Source organism: Sceloporus undulatus, chromosome 2 (assembly GCF_019175285.1).
Source record: "Sceloporus undulatus isolate JIND9_A2432 ecotype Alabama chromosome 2, SceUnd_v1.1, whole genome shotgun sequence".
NCBI lineage: Eukaryota > Metazoa > Chordata > Lepidosauria > Squamata > Phrynosomatidae > Sceloporus > Sceloporus undulatus.
Window position 1 is genome coordinate 104,310,554 of NC_056523.1, and position 26,620 is coordinate 104,337,173.

Sequence of the window (26,620 nt, forward strand, 5' to 3'; positions counted from 1 at the left end):
AATAATGTAGCATGACAAATGAAGCATGAATCTAATTGATGTTTGCAGCTTTAGATTCTGTTCAGAGCAAAATACACCCCATCAATGCCAGGAAGCTCGAAGTGACTTATAGTTTGTCACATTAGATAAATTAATTTAGGCCATCTTAAAGTATTTGGGTACATATACATCCATGTAGTCCCTTTTCTCTACTTGGCTGTTCATTTTAAGAAGCCTGGCTAGCCCAAACCACAGAAAGTCGATCTTTATCTATATCTATTCTATCTATCTATCTATCTATCTATCATTTTCTGTTTACCAAAACATAAAACTCCAGTTAAACATTGACTTTCATTTCTAACTTTCACTGGGTATGTTCCATTAGATGGGTGAGGGATCCATCTGGGCTGAGAGTTATCCTCTCACCACTGCTCTTGAAAGTAGGGTGGATCTGTATACCAAGTAAAAAGGTTAACTCCTTTTTATGGAAGCTGCTAGAAGAACATAGCTTTTGTGTTATGAAGTCATGTTGTTGTTTTTTCCAAAGTCAAACGCTGCTCTGTTTTTATTGTGATTGCTGCAATGCGTTGTAGGTATTTAGGTTAAGAAGAACAGAGTGGGGAGAGAAACACACCACATCTAGGAAGTATTACTGTAGGCTTTGGTTAGAAAGGATAACATGCAAACAAGCACTAGAAAGTAATAGAAAGTCATGTGTTTTCACATTCATTTTTCAGTTGTTCAGCTCGTGCAACAGTACATTCATGCAGAATTTAAAGGAGCGCTTAGTAAAGATAAGAAAGGTGACTTTTCTATAGCTGCAGAAATTAGTGTCAAAGAGGAGATTAATCATGGATTGTTGTGTAAAAATGGTAGTTGTAAGGACTTACTGTGTAAATTCATCTTAAAGATGTATCTTTATGTATCTTTATTCATAATAGTTCTAATGTCTCCTCGAAAGTTAGCATTAATGTTTTTCTGTTTAAAAGTGGTTTCAAATACTCCTTTTTAGCCATAAAATGCATGTCTCCTATGTGTATGTTATCTCTTTTGTGTCATACAGAGTTGATAAGGAGTTCAAGTGCTCATTCCTCTTGCCTCCAGGATCAAATATGTTACTGCCCATCAGAATTCATCATATTGGGCTCTTCTTGTTTTGAGGGTTTGAGGAATGATAAAAGTTTCTTCTTTATCCCTCTCTTCCTAGTTTGTGTAAATATCTTGTTGGTATACTTGATTCTTAAAATGATGCTATTCTTTCTATCTTACTGAATTCATTTTGACTTCTAGCCATTGTACAGTCCAGATTGAATGCTCTTAATTACATACTGAAGGCTGGGGGTACATATAGATTCAACATGCTTTGTTTTGCCTTCCTTCTGATATACAGATTTCTTGTTTACTTTTCAGAACTAACCACATCCCAGCATTACATACACATCTGCGGTTTGATCAACCATGATCACCTAAAACCACACGTAGTAAATTCACTTTTAAACTTGGCTGCAAGCTTTGACTTAGGACCTACTATAGGTCTCACCTTATATTGCTATATGCATTACCAACAGACAGCCTCACAGACGGCACCTGGTGGGTGTATGACTAGGATCAGTTTCTGGGAGCTTCCAAGTCCCATCCCTCCCACAAGAATACCTTTGTTTGGATGATGAATGATGGATGATGATGAAAGGCAAGAATGACCTAATAGTTCTACTAGGAAAGCCCTGAGGGTTCTTTCTCCTGAAATCTGCTTAGGACAATTATTCCTAAGAGCTTGGGAAATTTAGTTAGTGATGGATGCTTCATTTAATTTTGAAAATAAACCATTTCTGAACTTATCTCATCCTACTAGATGGGATGTTTAGTACCCCAGAGTCATGTTTTGTTGCAAAATTCATATAGAGGTAGACCAGTTGGCAGATATTTTACAATATTGTCACCTGAAGAGTTTAAAATAATGCCTCATAATTTCAGCCACCTGGCATTTACAGTTTTCGTTAATAGTAGAAAAACAGCTGACTCATGCAATAAACCAAAAAAGCAAAAAATAAAAAAGACTATGGCAAATGTAGTTGAAACTTGGTGCAGATATGTCAGTATTTGGATGCACACCTGCTTAAAAGTGCGTGGGCAACAAGTGTTTGTAGGGCGGGTTACAGACGGGCAAAAAGGGATGTACTCATGACGTCATGAAGGTAGAGCCTTCAGACGGGCTTTACCTGAATGCCGTCATGAACACGCCCCCCGCACGCCTCAAGCGGGAAGAAGCAGCATTAAAAAGGTGCTGCTTTTTTCCGCTTCTTTTCTGTTTGATGCGTACCTGCGCAGCTCCGTCTGTAAGCCCCTTCACCGATACGTCAGAATTGCTACGCCGCAAATATAAGTTGCCGGTTTAAAAGCTCCATGTCAGCTGCGTCGCATAATGGGTCGGGGTCCGGGACATGCGTGGTTTGCAGTCAAGCTTTAATTGCAACGTCCGCTGCCATGGAGCTGTGGAAGCTGAGGCACAGCTGCGGCGCATTTTAAGCCTCGTAACCCTAACCCTAGAGCCACTTGTGCGCATGCGTTGCTAGAACCGCGGGAAGTTGTAACTTTTGCCGGCGGATGTTTTGGTTGTAGAAAGTGAAAAGGGAAAGTTTGGGATTTAAAGTGACCCCCCTACACACATTCCTGCGCCATTCTCACCTGGGAAAGGGCACAGTTCGGCTGCTCCTGGCACAGCTGTGTGGCGGCTCCCCTTTGCCACCAGGCAGGATGGCTCAGCCATCCACCAGCACCCCGAAAAAAGGCAGGGGGACGTCTTGGTCTCATACTGAGACGGCTGACCTCATAGCTATATGGTCCCAGCCAAACATTTTGCAGAAACTGGAGCAGTCCTACCTGAATGCTGACACATATCGAGAAGGGGAAGAAGCCATGAGAGCTGCTGCACCGGCACACCAGAATTGCTACGCCGCTAATTTAAGTTGCCCATTTAAAAGCTCCGTCGCATAGTGAGTTGGGGTCTTGGAACATGCGCAGTTTGCAGTCAGGCTTTAATTGCAACGTCCGCTGCCATGCAGCTGTGGAAGCTGAGGCACAGCTGCGGCGCATTTTAAGCCTCGTAACCCTAACCCTAACCCTAACCCTAGAGCAACATGTACGCATGCGCTGCTTGGAAAGTTTGGACTTTAAAGTGCACCCCTACACACATTCCTGTGCCATTTTCACCTAACAATAAAAAATGCTAAAACTGTAAATATTGAGATATGTACAAAGGAGGTGAGGGGAGATGGCAGGGGGACAGCGGTGGCAGCGGAGACAGCTGTGGCTGCGCATTGCAGATTCAGCAGGAGCGCGGGGACCAAAGGAGAGGAGGCATCTATGATGCTGCTGACACTGGCAAAGTGCAAGCGAACAAGGATGCCAACACCAGCTGATCACCAGCTGGCAGGAGACCACCATTGTTTTAAAGGGGCTTGGGCACTTTAAATGTGCCCATAGGCTTTCTGCCGCCGCTGCTTAGCCCTGCGCAGCTGCGCATTCGCCAGCCGGCAAAGGAAAAAAAAAAGAGACCCCGGAGCTTGAATGTGCCCAAGACCTTTTGATGCCCTCTAAACTTGCCCCCAAAGGCAAAGGGCAACTAGAGAGGGCCTGGGCCTGGGATCAAGGGGCAGGGAGCACTGACAAGGCACTAGGTCCCATGATGTCCCATAAAGACATCATTTCGCCTCCCAGGACATGTGTTCCCTCCCAGCCCTATCTACTCTATTCTACCCTTCCTGTTCTCTCCTCCCACCATGCCTGGCTCACTGGTCCCCAAACCAGCAATCTCCAAACTCTGTCCTTCCAGGCGTTTGGACTTCATCTCCCAGAATCCCCAGCCACCTTGCCCTGTGGTCTGGGATTCTGGGAGATGAAGTCCAAACACCTGGAAGGACAGAGTTTGGACATTGCTACCTCACACCACTCCTGCCTAGCTTTAAAGTCACAGGGGAAAAGTTTAAAGGGGCTTGGGCGCTTTAAATGCGCAGACAGGCTTTCTGCCGCCGCTGCTTAGCGCTGCAGCTGCGAAGCTGCGCACTTCTCATGCGGGAAAAGGAAAAAAAGCCGCGGTTTGGGCCGCCCGTGCGGAAGCTGGCTCTCTTTTTGCAGCGTCCTCCGAGGCGGCGGTTTGGAAACTCCAGGTCTGAAACGGACCCAGGTGAGGCGTCTTCACTGCCCCCCGTGTGGAAGCTCCAACACCTGAAGCACGCCCCCGGGGCGGGTCGTCTGGAGGCTCCGTATTCAGCTGAATACACCTCCAAGACGTCCTCCCCTGCCCGTCTGTAACCCGCCTATGTTTCAGCCTGTTCAGGAGATCAGGAGATACTGAAGTCATGAGTGGTAGGGATGGAAGGATCTGGTGCAGGCAGCCACAAACACTTCACCATAGAGAGCCAAAGTCATTATTTGAGAATGCCAAGGGTGGTGTCCAGAGCCAAACAGAGAATGCACTAGATACTTCAAATTGTTCCTTGCAGAAAGGATTCTTTACCACATAATCTGTGAAGTCAAAAGGCACAGTATATATGCATGGCATGTAACATGACCTTATCTACAGTACATCAAAGCATCGGAGCCCTTGATACCACTGAGCGGAAGGCACACATTGGCTTACTGCTCCTTGAGCGCTATAATAATAATAATAATAATAATAATAATAATAATAATAATAATTGAGGGGTTGGAATTGTACCATGGATGACATTCCTTAGGAACTGTGGCTTCCACTCTTGAGGTGCCAGAACAATACACCTGGAGAGATTTTATGCACTACCAAGGTAGGGAAGGAAAAGTGATGTGCCAGGTCACTGGTTAATTTGTTCCCTTTTGAGAAAGGTCCACAAACTTTGTTGAACAGCTATGAATGTGATACACACCAGAAACAGATCTAACCATTGAACAACATTTGATATAGCTGGCAGAACTTGTGCTAACCCAATACCAGATGTATGCTAACACCATTCAGCTGGTTAAGACCAGCTCCCATAAATGCACACACATTCATACACAGATAGAATGTTATGAATGGTCAAAGTTAGTGTCTCCTCTTTTATCCACATCTGTGTATTTACCAGGTCATGAATATGTATCTAAATGGCCAGCTAATATCTGTCAAGGTAAAATTATTCCCTTTATAAGTTTATTTGGGCTTCTGCTAACATTGTGCTCTGAGATTATGTTTTAACATTCCTGATGCCAAAGATCTTTATCCTACCCTGAATTGAAACTGGAGAACAATAATTATAAATCACAAGATCAGTGTATACAGACTTCATTGGGGATGCAAAAGAGAAAATTGCAGTCCTGAGTGTGAGGGGACTACAAGTATTTGAAACTACAATGGACCATTGTTATCTGCTGGGGTTTGGTTCCAGGAACCCCCATGAATAACAAAATCCATTTATTCTCAAGTCCCATTAAATACAATGGCATAGCAAAATGGAAAAATCAAGGTTTGATACTTGAAATTTATACTTTTTTGAATATTTTGAATCCATGTATAAGGAGGGCCAACGGTACTTGGTCAAAAGGAAGTCCCAAAACATTATCTGCAAAGAAAGTGCCAATGTTTTGCAGCCACTGCTTGTGGTTATTTCTGCTTTTGATGTGAAAAATAATAAATAATGTATCTGTTGTTTTGTTGCAAAGGCTGTTCCTGTCCTTGTTCACTTGGCATGCCAGCTTTGGATTCTTTTGCTTTTCCTAATTTTGTATTTGCCCTTTGCCATACAGTATGCTCTCTCCAAATTAAACCACAGACTAAACTTTGACATTCCACTGAGATTTGTTTTAATTAATATACTTCAAAGTGGGAATTCATAGTTGAATATTTTATGTGCATCTACTTGTGTGTATATGCCTTCAAATATCTTGTTGACTTACGGCAATACCCAGAGGTGGTTTTGCCAGTTCATTCCTTTGAAATACAGCCTACAACATCTACTTAATTTATCCTTTACAGATTTACCATTCAAACCATACATTTTCTAAACATCTCCATCTTAGCCTGGAACTAGATATGGGAAGTGTGCAACGAGGGGTATTCTTGTGCTCCAGGTTTGAAGTAAGGCTGGTGAATTCAGTGGCGATGGTCTTATTTTTTCTGAACAGAAGCACAGCTTCTTTTCATTTTACATGAGATGTTTATCTTGAATGCAACTCAGAGCTCCATAGCAACAGGACTTAGCATGTGTGAGAGAGGAATAAAGAAAGAGGGAGGGAGACAGACTGACCCAGGCCTCTATGCTGATACTGTGCCCTGTTGCAAGAGGTCAGCTCTGTTTTGCTTTTAATGGCTGAATTCAAAGGGGAAGATAGTACAAAGTTTGAAATCCACACACTGATACTTTATAGTGGTTGCCGTGACAATTAGAATAGCACCAAATGTTCACAAACTTTCAAACTACTGAGTTGGTGCAATATTTGCAAACCATGAAGAATGAGAATGTTTCTGATGGTATTAAAACCCTGTATAGAGCCAAGGTACAAGAACGGCCTTGTTGAGGTACAGAGAGAAATAAATGTGAAGAGATTAGAAAGCTGATAGATAAGTCATCCACAAAGGAGGTGGTTGAAAGAAGTATGTAGAATGTGCAATGAACTGAGGAAGTAGAAGGCAGGAAGGAAAAGATTTAGATGGTCTGGGACCCCAAAGAAACATCACAGTGCTTGAGATCTTAATGTTTAAGATCAGGAAGAAATACTCCTCCCCCACCATGTAGAGTGGATTGACTGAACAAATGGGATTTATATTCATGTTGAATTGCCATTCAGCAATTGATTCAGTGGGTCCACTCAGGTAATTGGTACCTGAGTACCTATGGTACCTAGTAATTGGATTTAGGTCAATATTCAAAGTGTCTTACAATTTGAATCATATCTTTAGCATGTATTCTCTCTCTCTTTCTCTCAGATTATTTTGTTTTATTCCCCTTCTTACAAGGACCTCCTTTGTATCAGTCACTTCTTATATTTAGTTATTTTTTCCCAGTGTTTTTATCTCTGATTTGGATTCTGTCCATTTTCCTGCTCAGTGGCAGTTTTAGTTGTTTAGTTGAGTTGTTTAGATGCCCTTTGGGGCTAAGGCTGCAGATGGCAGTGCCACAAGAATTGGAGCCAAGAATTTATCAGAAGTAAAGCCAACTATGGAGACTGCAGCTAAGAAATCGGAAGACTAAGAATGGGAAGGGCAGCTATTAAAGAAGTAGAATTAGACAAGATCCTAAAGTGTAAAGATATACAACTGAGCATTAAAGTAAGAATCATTCAAGCTATTACAGCCCTCCCACTCCATATACAAATTGAGGTTCCGTGTTTTTTGCCATATGCCGGGGTGTGTGTGTCTGAAATGGATCCCCCACATATACAAAGTATATTCCCCATCCCCACTGTATATTCCCCATCACACCATATATAGATGTCAGAGCTGGAAAACAAAAGAAGGTGGACACGAAGAAAATCAACTCATCAGAGGTGAGGTGCTGGAGAAGAATGTTGGGGATACAATGCACAGCCCAAAAGATAAAAAAAAAATGATTCCGAGAATAAATCAGGCCAGAACACTCCCTGGAAGCCAAGATGACAAAACTGTGGCTGTCATACTTTAGCCATATCATGAGAAAGCATGACTTATTAGAAAAGACAATAATGCTAAGAAAGGTAGAAGGTGGTAGAAAGAGAGACAGATAGTATGCCAGATGAATGGATGCAATCGAGGCCATGGGCCTGAATCTGCAAGGCCTAAGCAGAGCAGTGGAAGATAGGGTGTCTTGGAGATACGTCACCCATATGGTGACCATAAGTCGGGGTCTACCCGAGGGCAGTCAACAACAGCAAATGCTTTAGTTCACTCTCCAACCTTGTACCACTCTGGCAGATGAGGGGAATGTTAATGCTTAAGTGACCTAAATCTCCTCTCTTTTTTTATCTCCAAACTAAACAATTTCTTTTTTCTTTGCCTATGTCACTGTGCCTTTTATTTCCCAACATGGTTGAAAATACTCTCTGAAAAAACTTTAAAGACGCTCTATGTGTTATGTCACAAAGGTTATGTATGTTCTGTTCTTGTTCCCCTTACTCTCTTTAGCTTTGAGATAGGTGGCCATGCTGTGATTCTTAGCTCTTGTCAGTGTTTGGGATCTGGTGCTTCTGTGACTCCTTGGTTTCACACCTAAACCATTCTTCTTAAGTCTCTATCAATGTCTCCTTTTCTTCTATGTTTCCTCCTTCAGTTGGAGTCCCCTAAGGCTTCCATTCTTGATCTGCTCCTTTGCTACACTTACTCATTTTTTGGTTTCTTCTGGTTTGTATTGTCAGTGATAATATTCAGCATTATGTTTTTCTTCTTCTTTCCATCACCCCATATTTGTATGAATGGCAATTAATTGTCTCAAACATAATATACAGAATGCAGAATTACTTATGTTTGCTTCCAAAATTTCATTTCTCCCCTTCCATCTGTCTTTCTCTTTCAGCGGATAGCTTGACCCTTTAGCCTAATATGCTCTTTAGTTTAAGCTTTTGATTTGGGTGTTATCTTTCATCCTTCTTTTGAGGTTTTTTATTATTTGTGTCCAGGAGTCTCACATGTCCTTCCTTCAATAGTACACAGACTGCAAAAAATCTATCTTTTTTTAATAGCTGCATTTTATTAAAGCTTATTCAGACCCTTATTCATGTTCACTAATATGTTGTCTTACCCATTTGGTCTTCTTGGGCCTTAGTTTAATCTTGTCACAACTCTTTTTCCTCATATGTTCATTTATCTTCATGTTTTTATGATGTGATATCTCTATGGCTTAAATTCAAAGGAGAGTTAGGCATGCTTAAAGGATTAAGCATGCCTAACTCTTTGTTGGATTTAGACCTCCATGCTTTCCTTCATTGACTTCCTCTGTTCATTGTTTTGTATCAGATTTAAGCTTCTTTCATTAAACTTTAAAGATCTTCATTTCTCTTCCACTTATTTGCCTATCTTTTTTGTCCTCCCAATTTTTTCTCTGTGCTTTTTCTTTTGTGACTCCTTGTATGCAGAACTCACATCTTTTAAATGTTTGACAGACCCATTTGTCTCAGATGAAGAAATTATTTTAAATGCATGTTTACCTCTTGCATTTCTCTTTTGTTACAGTTTACTGCATGACCTCTCTCTTTTTTTTTTTCTTTTTCCATTCTTTATTATACTCTTTAACTTTTTCCCATTATTTCCTAGCTTGTGCAGGGGTTCCCCACCAACGCCAACGCCACCTTCTCCATGAGCTTCCTTCTCATTTCCTTATTCCTTTAAGATTGTGAACCATGAAACAGAGAGTTTTCTGTATTGATTTCTGAGCAGTATTAGCCATGTTATAAATAATAAATGCTGATGGTGACTTCTACAGCAGTGTGAGTTGGCAACCCTGAGAAGGCAGTGAAAGCAGAGGAGCTGAGTTTCACATATTAATTTGGACCAATGAGCCAGTTCTTTACTTGCAAGCTTTTTATTTGCTGAATTCCCTCACAGTGCAGAGCATTGAAGAGAGAGAGAGAGGACACAAATATCATCTAGATTTCATGCACTGAATTTGTTTTGACTAAAAATATGGACTTTCTCACTGTTACTAGCAATTACATGTTCACCTGAGAAGCATTGTTCACCTCCTTGAATGTTACAATTTTCTACAATATCCATTCTTATACTCTTCCTTTTAAAGAATAATTTGGCTGTTTTCTACAAACCAAGAGAACTGTATTTCCTTTTCCATTTTAATAAGCCTCAGCATTTCACACTACCACAATCTTTACACAGTTGGCACTATAGACATAGACATCTGCACATAGATGCTGTCCTTTGAACACTTATCAAGTCACCATTAAGTGGAACCAACAGAAAAGCAGCTCCCAGTATGCATGAGTTCCATATACTCCTTCATTTGCTGATAAACTACATATCCTTTGTCATGTAGCGTTGCCAGACTGAAACTTGGGAAGTCCTCATATACCTTTAACAGTTATATAGAAGAGGGGATTTTCAGCAGGTGTTGTTTGTTACCTGGTTGCATGACAAGCAAAACACTGGAGATTGTTGGTTGTATTTTTCTGTCATGCTACATTTCTTCAATAGAGGTGGCTTGTATGTTATGCAAGTTCATATAACGCAGATTCACTTCATTAGTTGGGGAAAAAAGTTCTCTCTAGTCTTCTAGTGTGATTTGATAGTATGCTTCCACCAGATGCTGACCATAGGAGTCGTGCTGGAGGACCTAGAGATTCCTATAGAGAACACTTCTCTAGTCTTTTGTAGGTCCTCCAACATGACTCTATGGAGTTTCTCACACGGGGAAAAAACTGGAAATTTAAAATGGTCAGAACCCATTATTAACTCACCATTGCGCAAATGATTTTTACACGCAAAGCGCTGTTATCCCATGCAGAATCTGAGCTCAATCTGCATTTGTGCGCAAATGGTTTTCACACGATGGGATCATATGTGCCTCCATCCCGATAATGATAAAAGCGTATGAATCCCAAAAAAGCAATCAAATGCACAAATGATTTTCACACATAGACCACAACAAATCTGTGTATATGTGTGTCCCTGCCTTCCCTCAGCAGCTGTTAAGAGCCCTGGCTATGGGGAAGGCTGAAGCAAGAGACAGAGAGACATACACAGGAAAGAGCAAGGGGAAACTCAGACTTTTCTCTGTCTCTCTTGCTTTATCCCTGCTTTTGCCTCAGTAGCTGTTTCTTTAAGAGCTCTGGCTCGGAGGGAAGGCTAAAGTGATCCCCAAACTATGCCCTTTAAGGAATTTTGGACTTCAGCTCCTAGAAGCCTCAGCCATGATGGCCAGTAGCCTTGGATTCTGGGAGCTGAATTCCAAAATCCCTTAAAGGGGACAATTTGGGGATAGCTGCGTCTGAAACAGGAAAGCGAGAGAGAGAGGAGCGCACAAGGACTCAGACTTCACTCCCCCCGTCTCTCTCTGCCCTTGCATGAGCTGTTTGTTTTAAGAGCTCTATGGAGAAGTTTGGGTACTTATTTTACTTATTCTACGGCGCTGGAAGTAAACTCGCCCCAAAGAACCGTGGGAAATCTGGCAACAAACACAAAAACAAGGAGAATCCCATGAATAAACTGCAAGTAGCTTTCATGCTACAACATTTGTGCGATGTTTTTCCAAAAATGTTTATTTCCTGGTTCATGTCACTTTCCTGTCGGATTGTAAGCAGTTTGCGCGCCATGTTGTCTGAAAACCATTTGCGCAATTGTGCCTAATATTCTGGATAACTGTGGATTCTGACCCTTTTAAACTTCCAACTTTCCCTGTGTGATAAACTCCTATGATCAACCTCTGGCAAAAACATACTATACACCAGGGGTTCCCAACCTGAGGGTCGCGACCCCTTTGGGGGTCACGCACTCCTTTATGGGGGGTCGCTTGGTTGGGTTTTTCCCTGCCTCCCCCCTCTCCTTCTCCCCACGGGTGCCGGCACTGGAGCAGGCATCGCACGGGGAAAAGGGGAAGGGGGCGGGGCTCCCTCCTATCCCTTCTCCCTGTGAGTGCCCACGCTGGCACAGGCACGCGGGGAGGAAGGGACGGGGGGCGGGGGTCCCTCCTCCTCTCCCTTCCTTCCCGTGGGTGCAGCCACCCGCGGGGAGGAAGGGATGGGGGTGGGGGTCCCTCCTCCTCTCCCTTCCTTCCCGCGGGTGCAGCCACCCGTGGAGAGGAAGGGAGGGTCGGGGGTCTCCTCCCTCCTCCCCTCCCCTTCCCACGGGTGCAGCCACCCGTGGAGAGGAAGGGACGGGGGTCCCTCCTCCCCTCCCTCTTCCTTCCTGTGGGTGCAGCCACCCGCGGGGGAGGAGGGATGGGGGTCGGGGGGTCCCTCCTCCTCCACTTCCCTCCCGCGGGTGCAGCCACCCGTGGGGAGGAATGGATGGGGGTCGGGGTCCCCCTCCTCTCCGCCATTCCTTCCCGTGGGTGAGCCCACACCGCGGGGAGGAAGGGACAGGGGGCGCCTCCTCCTCTTCTCCCCATGGCTGCCAGGCAACTGTGGGGAGAAGGGGATGGGACTGCAAGCCCCAGCGGGCTTTGCGACCAGAAGCCCCGCCCCTTTTCCCTAGGCGGCCTCCCTAATTGGTTGGGAACCGCTGCAGGACCTAGAAAATGCCTAGAGAGAAGACTCATTTCAGGTAAGAGATATAGAGTTCCAGATTTTATGCAACAATTGTATTATGTGAAGGATCTCTCTGATATCCCATGTGTAATGTGGAGGCCACCTGTATTTTGATTAGATAAAAGATTGAGTTAAAGAACACATGTAGCTCTAGCTGAAAACACTAGTTCTTGTTTCTCATCTTTCACATTGCTTAGTCATCTCTCAAAAAATCCCATAAAATCTGTGGTGTGACTCGATTATATTCTGAGTTTCCCTGCCTTGTTTCTTTTGGTTCTGCTGGTAGATGCAGGCAAGCATAGGGCTTCATGACATCACTTTTTTTGAAGAGGAATAGACACAGATCTTCTCTTTTAGGTAGCAGCCACACATTTCCCATAACATCTAATTCATGCCTCAAATGATAACATGTACAAAATGTATGGTTTGATTGAATTTTAGAGAGAAATCCAACTCAGCCACATCTAGGATTGTGGGTACAGATTTTCCATCTAAAAGCTAAGGGAACTCTATCTTTCAATATGTTTATGTACAGTCCTTAGTCTACATGCATATGTGAATAGATGTATCTGGGAAGCAGTCACCATAATCAGGGGAATTTGCCTGCGCTAACCATTGCCTGTCGGCTTTGTCAGACAGCTCTGTAGTTCAGTTGGATCAGATTTCTGCATTAGCAGTAGATTTTCCCTAATGGTTCAGAGGGAAAAAAATAGAACTCTTAAGTCATAAAGACATCCTGTCTCATTCTGAAAGGAGATCCCTGTGCTTAATTAACTTCATATATTAGCTGCAGCTATAGCACCATCACTTTGCCACCAAATGGAAGTAATATAATCGCTCTGATCCTTTCTGCCATTGTAATGGATCCCGGCCATCAATTAATGTGTCCTTGAGCCTTTCCATTTGGCAGCATTATGGTCGTGAGGAAGCTGGTGTGCAGACAAAGTTGACAAAAGAGTGTTAATCTGCGAAATTATCAGTAGGTTAAGAATTATAGAAGGCTGTTTGACTTTTTTCCCCTGGTTATGCTCACTTTTTTTCACCCATGTTCTCATATTTAGAATCCCCCCTGCTTCAGCTGAGACCTCAGAAGATGCACCTACTTCAGACCACACATCCCTGGAAGGTGGCAGTGTTGATAAGTGATATTGACTACATTTGAAGTGGACTGACTGAGAACTGTACTCAGTCTGCAAGACAGAGAAGTTGTAAAACACATACAAAAATAGCTCACTTTCCTTTTTAAATTTTACAGAACCTCTTTTATTTTTTTTTAAAATAAAAACTAAAGTAGAGCAATGTAGAACAATAAATAGTCTGCCACCCCTTCCTGAAAAGTAAGTGGAAGGAGCTGTAATTCTTGTCATTGCTCTGTGTTTTGTATCAACAGAGATGATATCTGTGGAGGCAGGACAGATGGGAAGCCAGCCCCCCCCCCCCAAAAAAAAGAGGGGAGATACCTGATTCTAAATACTTTCCAGTCACCTCACTTTTTATACATGTCTTAGTAGACTTCGTTGGTGGTTAATAGAACAAAGATCTAATTTCTGACTTTGCTCATTATATATTTTTAGATAGAATTACATTTTTCTGCTAAGCATCAAATATTGACAGTCTGTGACAAGGAGTAAACGATGTAAAAGGTGATACAACATTTGTTATTGAAATAATAAGCTCTTAGCAAAGCTCTTGGCTGAAGTCCTGGTAGGAACAGGTGCATCTAGTGTCACAAAAAAAAGGACTGTCATGAAAAGGCTAATTTATAGATCTCATTTTGTCCTTCCTTTTCAGACTCAGTCTGGCTTGTACACACACAGCTCCAGGGACAATAACTGAATAACCAGAATTTCTCAGTTAGCATGACCATGCGCTGAAATTTGTACAGGAGTAACAAGTTAATCTATTTGTTTTCCCAGTGTCTGTACATCATAGTTTCAAGGGCATTACTATTATGATTATTAGTATCAGTATTGTGTTTGTTTATATCCTGTGTCTCTTTTATTATGGAACTCATGGAAATGTCCATAGGATTCCTCAGCAGTGACTTATCTAGGCACTATCAAGATCCAGTCTGTTTGGCTTCAATGGGATGATGCTAGTTAAACCTATGATGTTTGTAGTTGTCACATCACTTTCTCTTGAGTAATAACAATATGTACGCACAAATATATGATGTCATCATGATGTAGTGGTTTGAGCATTGGATTATGACTCTGGTGACCAGGGATGGAATCCCCACTCATCCATGGAAACCTACACTCTCTCAGCCTTAGAGGATGTCAGTGGTAAACCCCGTATGAGCAAAGCTTGCTAAGAAAGCCCTGTCATGGGTTCACCATAGGGTCACCATAAGTTAGAAATGACTTGAGGCCACAGAATAATAATAATATTGAATGCAGCGTTTGAGAGGGGACAAAGCTAAATGGTAAAACACATGCTTTATATGCATGGGGTCCAATGTTCAATTTGTGACATCCCTGCTTTAAAAAATTGTCACTAGCAAAGCTGAGAAAAGATGGTTGCCTGCAACACTGAAGAGTTGACACAATAGTGGACTAGTTGTATCACACCCAGGTTCCTAATAGGCCTCTAATGTCTCAGGCAACCATCTTTCCTAAGCTTTGCTATGCCAGATTCCTTTCAGTAGGAATATCACAAATTAAACCTGGCAGTGGCTTTCTGAAATTTTCAGGAAGGAGAGTTCAGTCCTATGTGGAGATGCCAGTATTCAACCAGGGTCCTTCTGCATGCAAAGCACTTGCTTTTGAAAGCATGTATCTGCTTACAAAAAGCACTGTATTTTGAAAGAGAATACCAGTGGTCTTAAAGATGAAACACCACTTGTATTCACTGTGTAGGTGGAAGGAGCAGGGAACACTGTGGGGATGCTGCAATGCTGGGTAGATGGGGAGCTGCACATTGCCCATGGGCCACATAATCCCTCCCCTAGTGTAGATGGAATAAACACCTTGAGCATTAGATTCAAATATTTACATTATTCAGAAGTAATCTATTGAAACAAAGGATTGCTGTTTGGCAATGTAAATAGCAGATGCAGGAGGACAGTGCCTAGGAGGAAAGGACATGTGGTCCTCTGAATTCTACCGGGGTCTGAAGTGTTTTTCATGCAAGAAACACTCTTTCATGATACCCATGGGGTTTTGTGCAAAATTGCTGTTTTGTGCAAAAACGTTAATTTTGCACACACACACAAAACCCTGTATGAATGTCTAGAAACAGTGGGTTTTGTGAGCACAGAGTATATTTTTCACACAAAAGGCGTCCACAATTTTCATGCAAAAACTAATTCTGGAAACAAATTTTTGGTGTAAATTGGTTGGGTTTTTGCACTAATTTTACACAAAAAAGCATACATGCATATATTGGAACAGTATTTTTTGCAAAATTGTAGTTTTGGCATGATAGCTATTCATTTTTGTGTATTTCTGTGCAGAAATACTGAACAGTGTGAAAACTAGATTAAACCTCTGCAAATTTCTTACCTTTGTGACATTTTTTCCTGAGCAGGTTTCCTGAATGTTGGGAAGCTCATTTTAAGAACAAAATTGTGAGAAACAACAACAAATATTCTTTCCATCCTCACTGTTGAGTGGAATGCAGGCATGGGGGAGGGTTGAGATACAGAGACACTAGCTGAGCCTTTCTAATAATGTATAGTTTGCCTGTGACTTTGGAGAAAAGGGGTGAGATGAAGGGTTATGTGTGCTTCAGCAAGTATAGGACATGGCCACATAATCCGGGAAACCCACAAAAACTATGGATGCTGACCATGAAAGCCTTTGACTTCACAAGCATAGGAGAATAACTGGGTGAATAGATAAAGCACTGCTTCAGGAAACCCTTCATGAGTTTTCCTTTGTAGTCAGTATTTAATCCTCTTTCTCTTTTTGTTTGTTTTGTTGGTGTCAGGGAGTGTATAGACTGCTATTGTCCACTAAGTAGTCAACCTTGACGTTTTATTTTTTGCAGCTACAAGGGAAATAATGCCCTTTTTGTATTTCCTTTGTATGCCACTCTCATTTATGTAGAATGTAAATTTATGTATGTGAGAAATATATAGGTAATGAAGTCTTTCCTTTATGCATAGGGCAGGCCTAACGTCTGAATCAATGCAGGCTTCTAAATCTTTTCTGCTCTCAATATGGATTGCTGTTTGCCCGTGGTGGCTTGTAAAATAAGATATCCTTAGCAACTCTGGAAGAGTGTAATAAACAGCATACATGAATTTATGTTTGTCAAAGGTTGCATTTTTTTCACACACATTTAGGGTGTGTGTGTGTGTGTGTGTGTGTGTGTGTGTGTGTGTGTGTTAAAGCAATAATGTTCTTGGTGAGTGTATAATGCAAAATAGATTCCCTGGTTCATCCTGGATGTATTCTTTTACAAATGTACTTTACCCATTTTTTTCATTGCTTTTTTTGCTGTCACTCTGGCAAATAGACTTGTTTCCCAGCTGGTATCAAGAGAAAATTATGAGGATGCAGGGAAGGAGGGGTACCTTACAGGAAAAGCCACTCAGGAGAAGTACTGTATGGAGATCAACCTTTGAGTCTAGGTTTATTGCTTCTAGTCCAGTCTAGCTTCTGATTTGTCCTGGTTTATTATGTATATTCCACTTTCCTACTATAACAATAACCAAAGAGGCTTCCAATAAAAAAGAATATTTTTAAGAAAAATGCAAAAACCCAATCAAGATCTTACTAGCAAACTGTCAGTTTCTAAAACATAAAGGCCAATGCTATCTTAGGCTACATCAATAGAAGTATAGTATCTACACCAAGGGAAGTAATAGTTAATTCCCTGGAAGAAGATTAACCATCCATTTTGAAGCCAAGCCCTCCCTCCAGGCCATCTGCCTTGGTCCAGGCCTCGGAGGTAGAGAGGAACTGCTGGACCTCTTACTCTTTCCCTCCACCACTCCCTTCTCCTTTTTTTTTAAAGCCTTTATTAATATATAAATAATCATTAAGTAACATAACAAACAAACGTGTTTATACAAAAAGAAACGCGCACATCTAATTACAAGATAAGTTAGATACATTAGATACACGATCTTATACCAAATGTTCATTCTTCTGTTCAAATTCTTCCAAGACTCCTTCCCCATGCCAGATTACATAAGTTCCCACGTATGGTTCACCTTAATACATAAATAAAGATACTAAAAATATACAATCGCTTGACCATTATAGAAAAGAAAAAAGAATAAAGAAAAAAAACCAAGAAAAAAAACATTTAAGATCTGCTGGCAAGTACCTATTATATGCATATATTCAAGTACATATCTACACAATACCATGCATCTTCCGTTTCTTCTACATTTTTATCTTGCAGAGAGGCAGTTAGTAAATCTAGATTTCTTACATCTTTCAGTTTAGATAACCATACATCTATATTAGGGCAATGCGGTTTTTTCCAACATTGTGCAAACAATATTCTGGCTAAAGTAATCATATATAAAATTATCTTATAATATTTTCTTTCTTTTTCCAATATTCTCCTGATTTTACACACGTCCACCATATATGAAAAAAGGTTCCTTCCTTAATGCCACATTTCCAACATTTGGTACAGCCCGTTTTGTAAATCTTATTTATCTTTGTGGGGGTCATATACCACCTAAAAAACATCTTTGTATAATTTTCTCTGTAATTTTGACAGGCGGTAAATTTTTTAGTTACTTTCCACGACTTTTCCCAGTCCTCCAATTGAATCGGACTCCCAATATCTTGAGCCCACCTAACCATTGTATGTTTTATAGTCTCATTCTCTAAATATCTTCCATTAAACCGCTTATAATACATTGACAAGTGTTTCCCTTTTTTATCTTCTATAATAACATCCAATTCATTCTTCATCGTCATAATTCCTGTCTTATCCAAGTCTTTTTTAAATCTACTACACAGTTGCAAATATAGGTACCAATCTATCTCATATCCTGACATAATCAATTGATTCCTAGTTTTTAATGTTAGTGTACCTTTGTTGTGATTATCAATTAAGTCTCCGTAATTTAACCATTTCTTGGAATTTTTCTTGGTTCTATTATAAAAGGCTTCTTGTGGGGAAACCCAGTATGGGAGATTAACATAATACCATTTTTTAATTCTAGTCCATACCCAACTCAACGATCTTCTAAAGAAATGGTGTTTAAATTCTTTTTGTTCCTTGTCCTTCCCAAACCACAGATAAGCATGTATTCCATAACTCAGATCACAACACTCCAGATTTAACAATTTATCATCAGTTAATAAGCACCAATTTTCTAACCAGCATAATCCTGCGGCAAAATAATACAGTTTGAGATTTGGTTCATCCTTTTGTGCCATGTCTTTTTAGATTGTAAGCCCGAGGGCAGGGAACCATCTAATTAAAAAGATTGTATGTACAGCGCTGTGTAAATTTACAGCACTTCATAAATAAAGGTTAATAATAATAATAAATAATAATAGTGCAACTGTATTCTGCCTTGGTCAGGCTTCACCTGGAATACTGTGTTCAGTTCTGGGTACCACAATTCAAAAAGGATGTTGAAAAACTGGCACGTGTCCAAAGGAGGGCCACCAAAATGATGAAGGGTCTGGAAACCATGCCTAATGAGGAAAGACTCAGAGAGCTGGGTATGTTTAGCCTGGAAAAAAGACAATTAAGAGGTGATATGATAGCCCTGTTTAAGTACTTGAAAGGATGTTACATTGAGGATGGAGCAAGCTTGTTTTCTGCTGCTTCAGAGACCAGAACACGGAACAATGAATGCAAACTACAGAAAAAGAGATTCCACCTCAACATTAGGAGGAACCTCCTGACAGTAAGAGCTGTTTGACAGTAGAACACACTTCTTTGGAGAGTGGTGGAGTCTCCTTCTTTGGAAGTCTTTAAGCAGAGGCTGAATGACCTTCTGTTGGGTATGCTTTGATTGTGAATGGCAGGATGTTGGATTGAATGGCCCTTATGGTCTCTTCAACTCTATGATTCTATTCTTCTAAGAACTCAACCTTTAAAATGGTACCTTTTCTAAAAACACGTTTTTTAATTATATGTTGAAAGAAGGATCTACCCAAGCACATGCTGTAAGTAATCAGAAACATGAAGAGGAAATTATGTGACAGGTTGAGCCTCCCTTATCTAGAATTCTGAAATCTGTAATATCCAAAATCCAAAATTGCCTACATTGGTGCCTGAGATAGTGATACCCTTGCTTTCTGCTGGTGTTTGTTTTATTCACAGAAATTATTAAACATATTATATATCAAATTACCTTCAGGCTATGTGTATAAGGTTTATACAAAACATAAATGAATTCCATGTTTAGACTTGGCTTTCATTTACAAGATATCTCATTATGCATATGCAGATATTCCCCCCCCCCAAAAAAAAATCCCAAACATTTTGGGTAAGGGAGACTCAACCTGTATCTCAAATGGATTTTTGACACTTTCTCCTAGGAATGTGAAAATGAAAATGAGTCAGAAATGAGGCACTTCTGCCATCTCTCCCAAAGTGGATGCCCGCCCTGTGCTCATGTTTATATGTCAAATTCAAATTCAAATTTTATTGCTTTTGACCAAAGATCATTGCACAGCACAACATACAACAATACATATAACAATATAACAGTATAAAAATACATGTAAATTATATCTAAAATGCGGGTATCTCATATCGGGTACATGATTTCTAGATAAACGAACAACAATTATGTTTATATGAATAAAGCATATTGCTTCTCACTGGGTGTCCTCCAAAGTGTTGGAAGGCAGACCCTAATTCTCTCATCATACATCTATTTCTATATTTGCTGAATTTAAGATACAGTGGGCATGTTTTTTATTGTTCCTGCAGGAAGGAATAGACTCAATGGACTCAAATTCCATCCAAGGAGATTATGACTAAACATGAGGAAGAACATCCTGAGAATGACTTTTGATAGGGGAAGGGATGGCTTCAGACTGTAGCAGACCATCTTACATTGGAGGTTTTTAAACAGGGTAGATGCTCATCTCTAAGGTATACTCATATATTCCTGCATTGTCAGGGGATTGGACTAGATAGGTCTTGATGGTCCTCCCAGTTGAATGATTTTGTTGAGTCACAGAAATGTGTGTATCATTCCTTCAACACACTTTCTTAGGAATGTGGGGGGGGAATCTGGTTAAAGTTTTTGCCACATGGCATTTCACTGTGGCAAGACAGCCTCTTGAAAATTCTCCAATCCCTGTGAATTCTGCAACGCAAGAGCAAGTCATCAATTACTTTTTTCTCTGAGTTTTCTGCATTTTGAACAAAGAGTCTGGACACAATCACAAAAGGACAGACAGTCTGATCAAAAAAGATAAAAGTTGGTAAAGATACAAAGTAAAAGACACAAGCTATACTTTTATTAGTTTGTGCAGAAAGGCAGCAATTATTGCAGATTTGAATTTTGCTCATTTACTTATGTGCAGAAAAATCTGTCTCAGAAATGTACAAAAACTCTCTAATACTGATTTAAAAAAACCCTCAGAGGATTTCTAAATTTTTAAATTTATTTCTGTTGTTGCTGTTTTCATTTTCTTCCTTACCAAGTGAGGATGAGCCAAGTCACGATTTATATCCCTAGTTTATCCACAAACAGGATTTATAGCTTCCTAAAAAACTGTTGTAATCTAGTGTAATAAGAGTGGCACTGACACTAAGCCTTCTGATATTATTTATTTATTTATTTATTTATTTATTTATGGTATTTATAACCCGCCCTTCAGCCCTAAAGGCTATCAGAGCAGCTTACAATTATTATTTTTAATTAGACGGTTCCCTGCCCTCAGGCTTACAATCTAAAATATATTGAAGAAATACAGATTAACTCATGAGCTTCTATGGATTGCAGAAGCTTCATTTTCAACGTGTGCCAATGTCAGATTTGAATATTTTGATTATGCCAGTTTTATTTTGTGTGTAGAAGCCATTCCATGTGCTTTACCAACTTTTCATTACATTAGGTGGTGCTTACGTGATTATTCTAGTCACATAGTTTTTTGTGGGTTTTTTGGGCTATGTGGCCATGTTTTAGAAGAGTTTCTTCTTGACATTTTGCCTGGAAAGGAGGTGTGTGGGTGTGTGTGTGTGTGTGTGTGTGTGTGTAATACACACACACACACACATACTGTGTGAACCTGGGAAGGCAGGTGCTGGCGAAACATCAGGAATAAACTCTTCTATGAAAGCCTTCGTATTCTAGTCACCTCTGTACAACTGTCTGTAGAGTGACCCCTATTTCCCATTAATACTGTATACAGCCCCATGAAATTACTTTGTAGAATATTTTAACTGTAAACCCTATTTCCATACAAGGGTTTAATACAAGGATTTGCGTGTTTTCTATAATGATTTTCATTTAGATTCAACTTCATTTGCTATATAAATTCTGGTTTTCTAACATTGGAGATTATCAGATGGGGGGAAATTGGGGAAGAAAAAGGCACATTTCTGGCAAAGTTGTACGATCACACTGAAGATTTTCAGATGACGTTGCACTTATCCAGGACTTAACTGATGAAGATTCAGTAATGCTCCAGCAACAAATGATTCCCGGGACTTCCCCATGAATGGTTTGTTCTGGAGCATTACTCGATCTTCATGGGTTAAAGCCTGGATAAGTGTGATGTGTCTGAAAATCTTCAATGTGATTGCGCGACTTTGCCATGAGTATGCCTTTTACTCACAGCTTCCCTCCACCATCTGATCATTTCCATAATTGCCACCTAATTTTCCTCCCAGATTCTCTTAGCATATGTGATGGGCTCTCACAAACCTCTCCCCTCTTAACTTTTTGAGGTTTCTATCTCCAACACATGTAAAACCATTTTTTTTTACTAGAATTGGCTGAATGTTATCTATATAGCACCTGAAGGTCCCCCCCCCGCCCCCGACGTAGCAGTACAGAGACTTCTTCAGAAAATTAACATTCTCTGCCCAAGAAAGGCTTCATACTTTGGATCCCAAGAGGAGTTACTTTACTGCTGCTAATGGAGGGTAAATTTTACTGTCCTTTGTTTTGGTCTGCACATGGCCAAGAAAGATGTGGCCTCTGCCTACATTCAGATCCCTCCAAACCAACTGAACTACAGCAGAGACAAAAATATAAGCCTGTGATTCCAACACCATCAATCTTCCTTCCATCCTCCTGTATGATTTTTTAAAATATTTTTTGCTTGATGAAGAAGCCAGTGGACCATTGGAAGCTTGCATTATGTGTTTTGTGCACTTTGACTGGACAATAAAGGTATCGCCCTTTTATGGATTTTGGATTTTGTTTTATTTCTCTTTCATCTTCGTGGCAAGTATTAGGTCTTATCTTCTAAAGGCATCAAATACAGTCATCCATTCGTATCCACAGGATATGGATCCACAGGTTATGTTCTGGATCTACTCTGTGGATACCAAAAATGTCGGACCTCAAGTCCCGTTGTTCCCAGTAGGGGCGCATTGTTGGGGTAAATGAGGTGGAACCATACAGGGATGCTCAAATCATCAGATGGCAAGAGTTGACTGTATTTCGGTGTTTTGAAGCCTGTGCAGCACACATACACACACAGTTATTCTTTCAGGAGAAGCAGCTATTGCATCTCCAGGCTGGAGCAAATTGTCAATGAGATGTTATTATCCCAAATACATGTGTGTGAATAAGGAATAGTTCTGATTGCAGTAGCTTGGCCCAACCTTCAAGCTGACATCTGATGAGGCATTCTCCTGTATAGCAATGTTTGCTGTTATAAAGTTTGCAAGTGGGCAGTTTTCCTCTAAATCAAGGCTACTTGATGATATTGGACTAGAAGTCCCCCCATTCATCTTACCATTGACTATACTGACTGACAGAGCTGATAGTAGCAACATCTGGAGGGCTACACATTGTTCATGACTCTACCCAAATGAAGAAATCAAATATATAGCCATGTTAGTCTGTAGAATTATTATGTAGGAAGATCTTGTAGCATTTTTGAGACTAACTGAAAGAAAGAAGTTAACAGCATGAGCTTTCATAGACTAAAGTTTCAAAAATTGTGAGGGAGTGAACAGGCAGGCCCAGCTCCACCAGAGCTAGCCTGAGGAAAGAGAGCCCTCCCTCCATGACAACTGTCATCCTTCGGCCTGAGAGGGAGTGACCAGGCAGGCCCAGCTCCACCAGGGCTAGCCTGAAGAAGAAGAGCCCTCCCTCCAGTCCATCTGCCTTGGTCCAGGCCTCTGAGGGAGAGAAGAACCACGGGACCTGATCCTCCTCCCCACCACCATTCCCTTCTCTTTTTGTGTCATGTCTTTTAGATTGTAACCCTGAGGGCAGAGAACCACCTAATTAAAAATAATAATTGTAAGCCGCTCTGATAGCCTTTAGGGCTGAAGGGTGGGGTATAAATACCATAAATAAATAAATAAATAAATAAATGTACATGATTTTTGCTACCTGATGTAAAGATATTCAAGATATATGTATTAAGCAGATGGAAGATTTGGATGATAACTGGAGGATGCAAGGACAGGGAGAAATATGACTACTGGATAAAATAATTCCTTCTAGATCCGTATAACTGGTGAGTCACGTGTCTCATCTTTGGTTGTCTCTTGGTAGAATTACCATAGGACTTTCTAGTCATACATGGTTAAACATTTAGCACCAGATTTGTATGACATTGCCACGTCTGGGATGAGCCTTGTATAGAAGACCAGGTTTAAATATGATATTATCTTAAAAGATTTAAAATGACAAAGAAGTATACATTGCATTGTACATTACTTGATTTAGGCAGAATTACAGACTTTTGATCTCAGGTTCTCAAATGCTGCCTAATTTTATGCTGCTTTTGAATGCCTCATTTTATTGTGATCTTTTTGTCATTGACTTGTGTATGTCCAAGTCTGTCGTATTAACATTCCTGATACGCTTGCTCAGGCATCATATCCTCTAATGTACATGAGTCTTCTCAAGCTGGGGGATATTTTGGGCTGCTGACTCATAGAATTCCCTCTTCACAGCACTTGCCATTTGTGCGAGATTAATATCCTAACCCAACAATTCTAATTTTAGCTGCCGTCTTTGTCTCCTCATTTTGGCATTTTTGTGTCAAAACTAATCTTTTATATCTTACTTCCTACTGTGCTTCATGCAGGAAATGTCTCCCGGATCAGTAGATAGGAGAGGTTGACTTCAGATTCCAGATTCTTGTCTCCCCTCCACCCCCTCTTTTTAGAGTAATTAAAAATGTGCAGTATTAAACTGATGTAAGCAATGCTGACCCAAATCCATCATCTTTGGCACTTCCATGGTTGAAAAAGTATTTAATACAAGTCATTGGATTTTTCCTTTTCATGGGAAGGAAAAGGCAGTTGCCTTTAAGCTCCAGGCCATCTTGGATGAAGCCAATTATCTAGACTCGTTTCAAACTGGCTTCAAGGTGGGATACAGAGTTGAGACTGCCATGGTCGCCTTAGTCGATGATCTCTGTCTGGGCATTGATGGGGGAAGTGTGACCCTGTTGGTGTTCTTGGACATCTCAGCAGCATTCGATACCATTGACCATGGTATCCTTCTGGAAGGCTTGAGGGAGTTAGACATTGGGGGCACTGTGCTCCAGTGGCTCCAGTCCTACCTCTCGTGCAGATTACAGATGGTGATGCTGGGGGACAGTTGTTCTTCCAAGAGAGAGCTGACATCTGGTGTCCCTCAGGGTCCCATTCTGTCCCCCATGCTGTTTAACATTTACATGAAGCTGCTGGGTGAAACCATCCAGAGACATGGGGCGTGGTGTCATCAGTACACTGATGACACCCAAATTTATTTCTCTATGTCTCTGACTGTTGCAGTGACTAGGGATGGCATCTCTCCTTTGGATGCCTGCCTTGGGTTGGTAATGGGCTGGATGAGGGAAAATAATCTCAGGTTGAATCCAAAGAAAATGGAGGTACAGTTGACCCTTGTTATACGTTGGGGTTTGGTTCCAAGATCCCCCATGGATAACAAAATTCGTGTAAGCTCAGGTCCCATTAAATATAATGACATAGCAAAATGGTGCCCCTTATAAAAATGGAAAATCAAGGTTTTATATTTGAAATGTATACATTTTTTGAACATTTTCAAACCGTGGATTCTTGAATCTGTGTATAAAAAATCTGTGTATAAGAAGGGCCGACTGTACTTGGGACAGGTATCCCAAGTCCAGGGATGGAGATTTTTCAACCAGTCCTGGACAGGGTCACACTTCCCCTAAAAGATGAGGTTTGCAGTTTGGGAGTACTCCTTGATCCGTCTCTGCAGTTGTCATCTCAAATAGATGTGACGGACAGGAATGCTTGGTATCAGCTTCGGTTGATACGCCAACTGCGGCCCTACCTGGACCGAAAGAACCTTGAAGAAGTAGTACTTGCACTGGTAATCTCTTTTTTAGATTTCTCTAATGCGCTCTACATGGGGCTACCCTTGTACCAAGTTCGGAAGCTCCAATTGGTTCAAAATGCGGCAGCCAGATTGGTCGCCGGTACATCTAGGTTTGACCATATAACACCAGTGTTGAAATCCCTTCTCTGGCTGCCAATTAGCTTCTAGGCGCAGTACAAGGTGTTGGTTATTACCTTTAAAGCTCTATATTATTATTATTATTATTATTATTATTATTATTATTATTATTTTATATGAGTGTGCTTATTATTATTTTATTATTATTATGAGTATGCTTATATCCTAAACTATACATAATGGTTATTCTCCTTTCACATAATAGTGTAAAACCTAGCTCATATAAATACAATGGGAATTGTTTTGAATGTATAAGTTGTACTACAAATGATTTGTTGATCTTATTCCCTCTGGAGTGTTGGTTGTTCTAGTTGTTTACATGGTAGATGTTTTTTAACTGTCCAATATTTTTATTTGTTGAACAATATGTACAATGGGAGGTGAGTTTTTGGGATGGACTAGGAGAAAAATGAAAATGAAATATGTATGTAAGAGACCACAAATCTCGACTCCAGTGAACTAGAAGCTAGTATGTGGTGATAGCTCCATAAATAGTGTGATTGTAAAATAAAAATCTCACATAAATAATTCTTTGGAAAAAATAAAAATAAAAAAATAAATATAATGGGTTCTCCATATTCACTGGGTTTAGGGGCACAGGATCTCCGTATAAGTGGGAAAACTGCAAATTATAAAAACCAAAATACACAAGAAAACACCTCTCTAGGAGTCTCTAGGTCAGGGGTCGGCAACCGCTGAGGCCTTTAAGCCAGCCCCTGGCTCCGCCTGCCGCCGCCGCCGCCGGTTGCGGCTTTTGCCCGCTATGGGCGCCGCCATTTTGGGCAAAAAATGGTGGCAAAATCTCATGCGACCTCAGAGGAGGTCGCACGAGATTTCGCTGCCATTTCCCCCCCAAAATGGCGGCGCCCGGGGCTCCGACGGTGGCAGCGGGCCTCTGGG

General features: G+C 40.9%; 1 protein-coding gene across 8 annotated transcripts in view; it reads left to right on the forward strand.

Annotated features, from left to right (window-relative positions):
- The window catches only part of ARHGAP26 (Rho GTPase activating protein 26), a 402,649-nt gene that overhangs the window by 322,284 nt on the left and 53,745 nt on the right, over window positions 1-26,620 (forward strand). The window contains exon 21 of one of the 8 annotated variants that reach the window (XM_042450200.1): window positions 13,218-16,442. The exons of the other annotated variants lie outside the window; for them this stretch is intronic. Within the exon in view, the coding sequence (XP_042306134.1) occupies window positions 13,218-13,302 (85 nt within the window). The 3' untranslated portion in view covers window positions 13,303-16,442. Of the gene's footprint in view, window positions 1-13,217; window positions 16,443-26,620 lie in introns of those variants that run through there. 8 annotated transcript variants of the gene reach the window in all.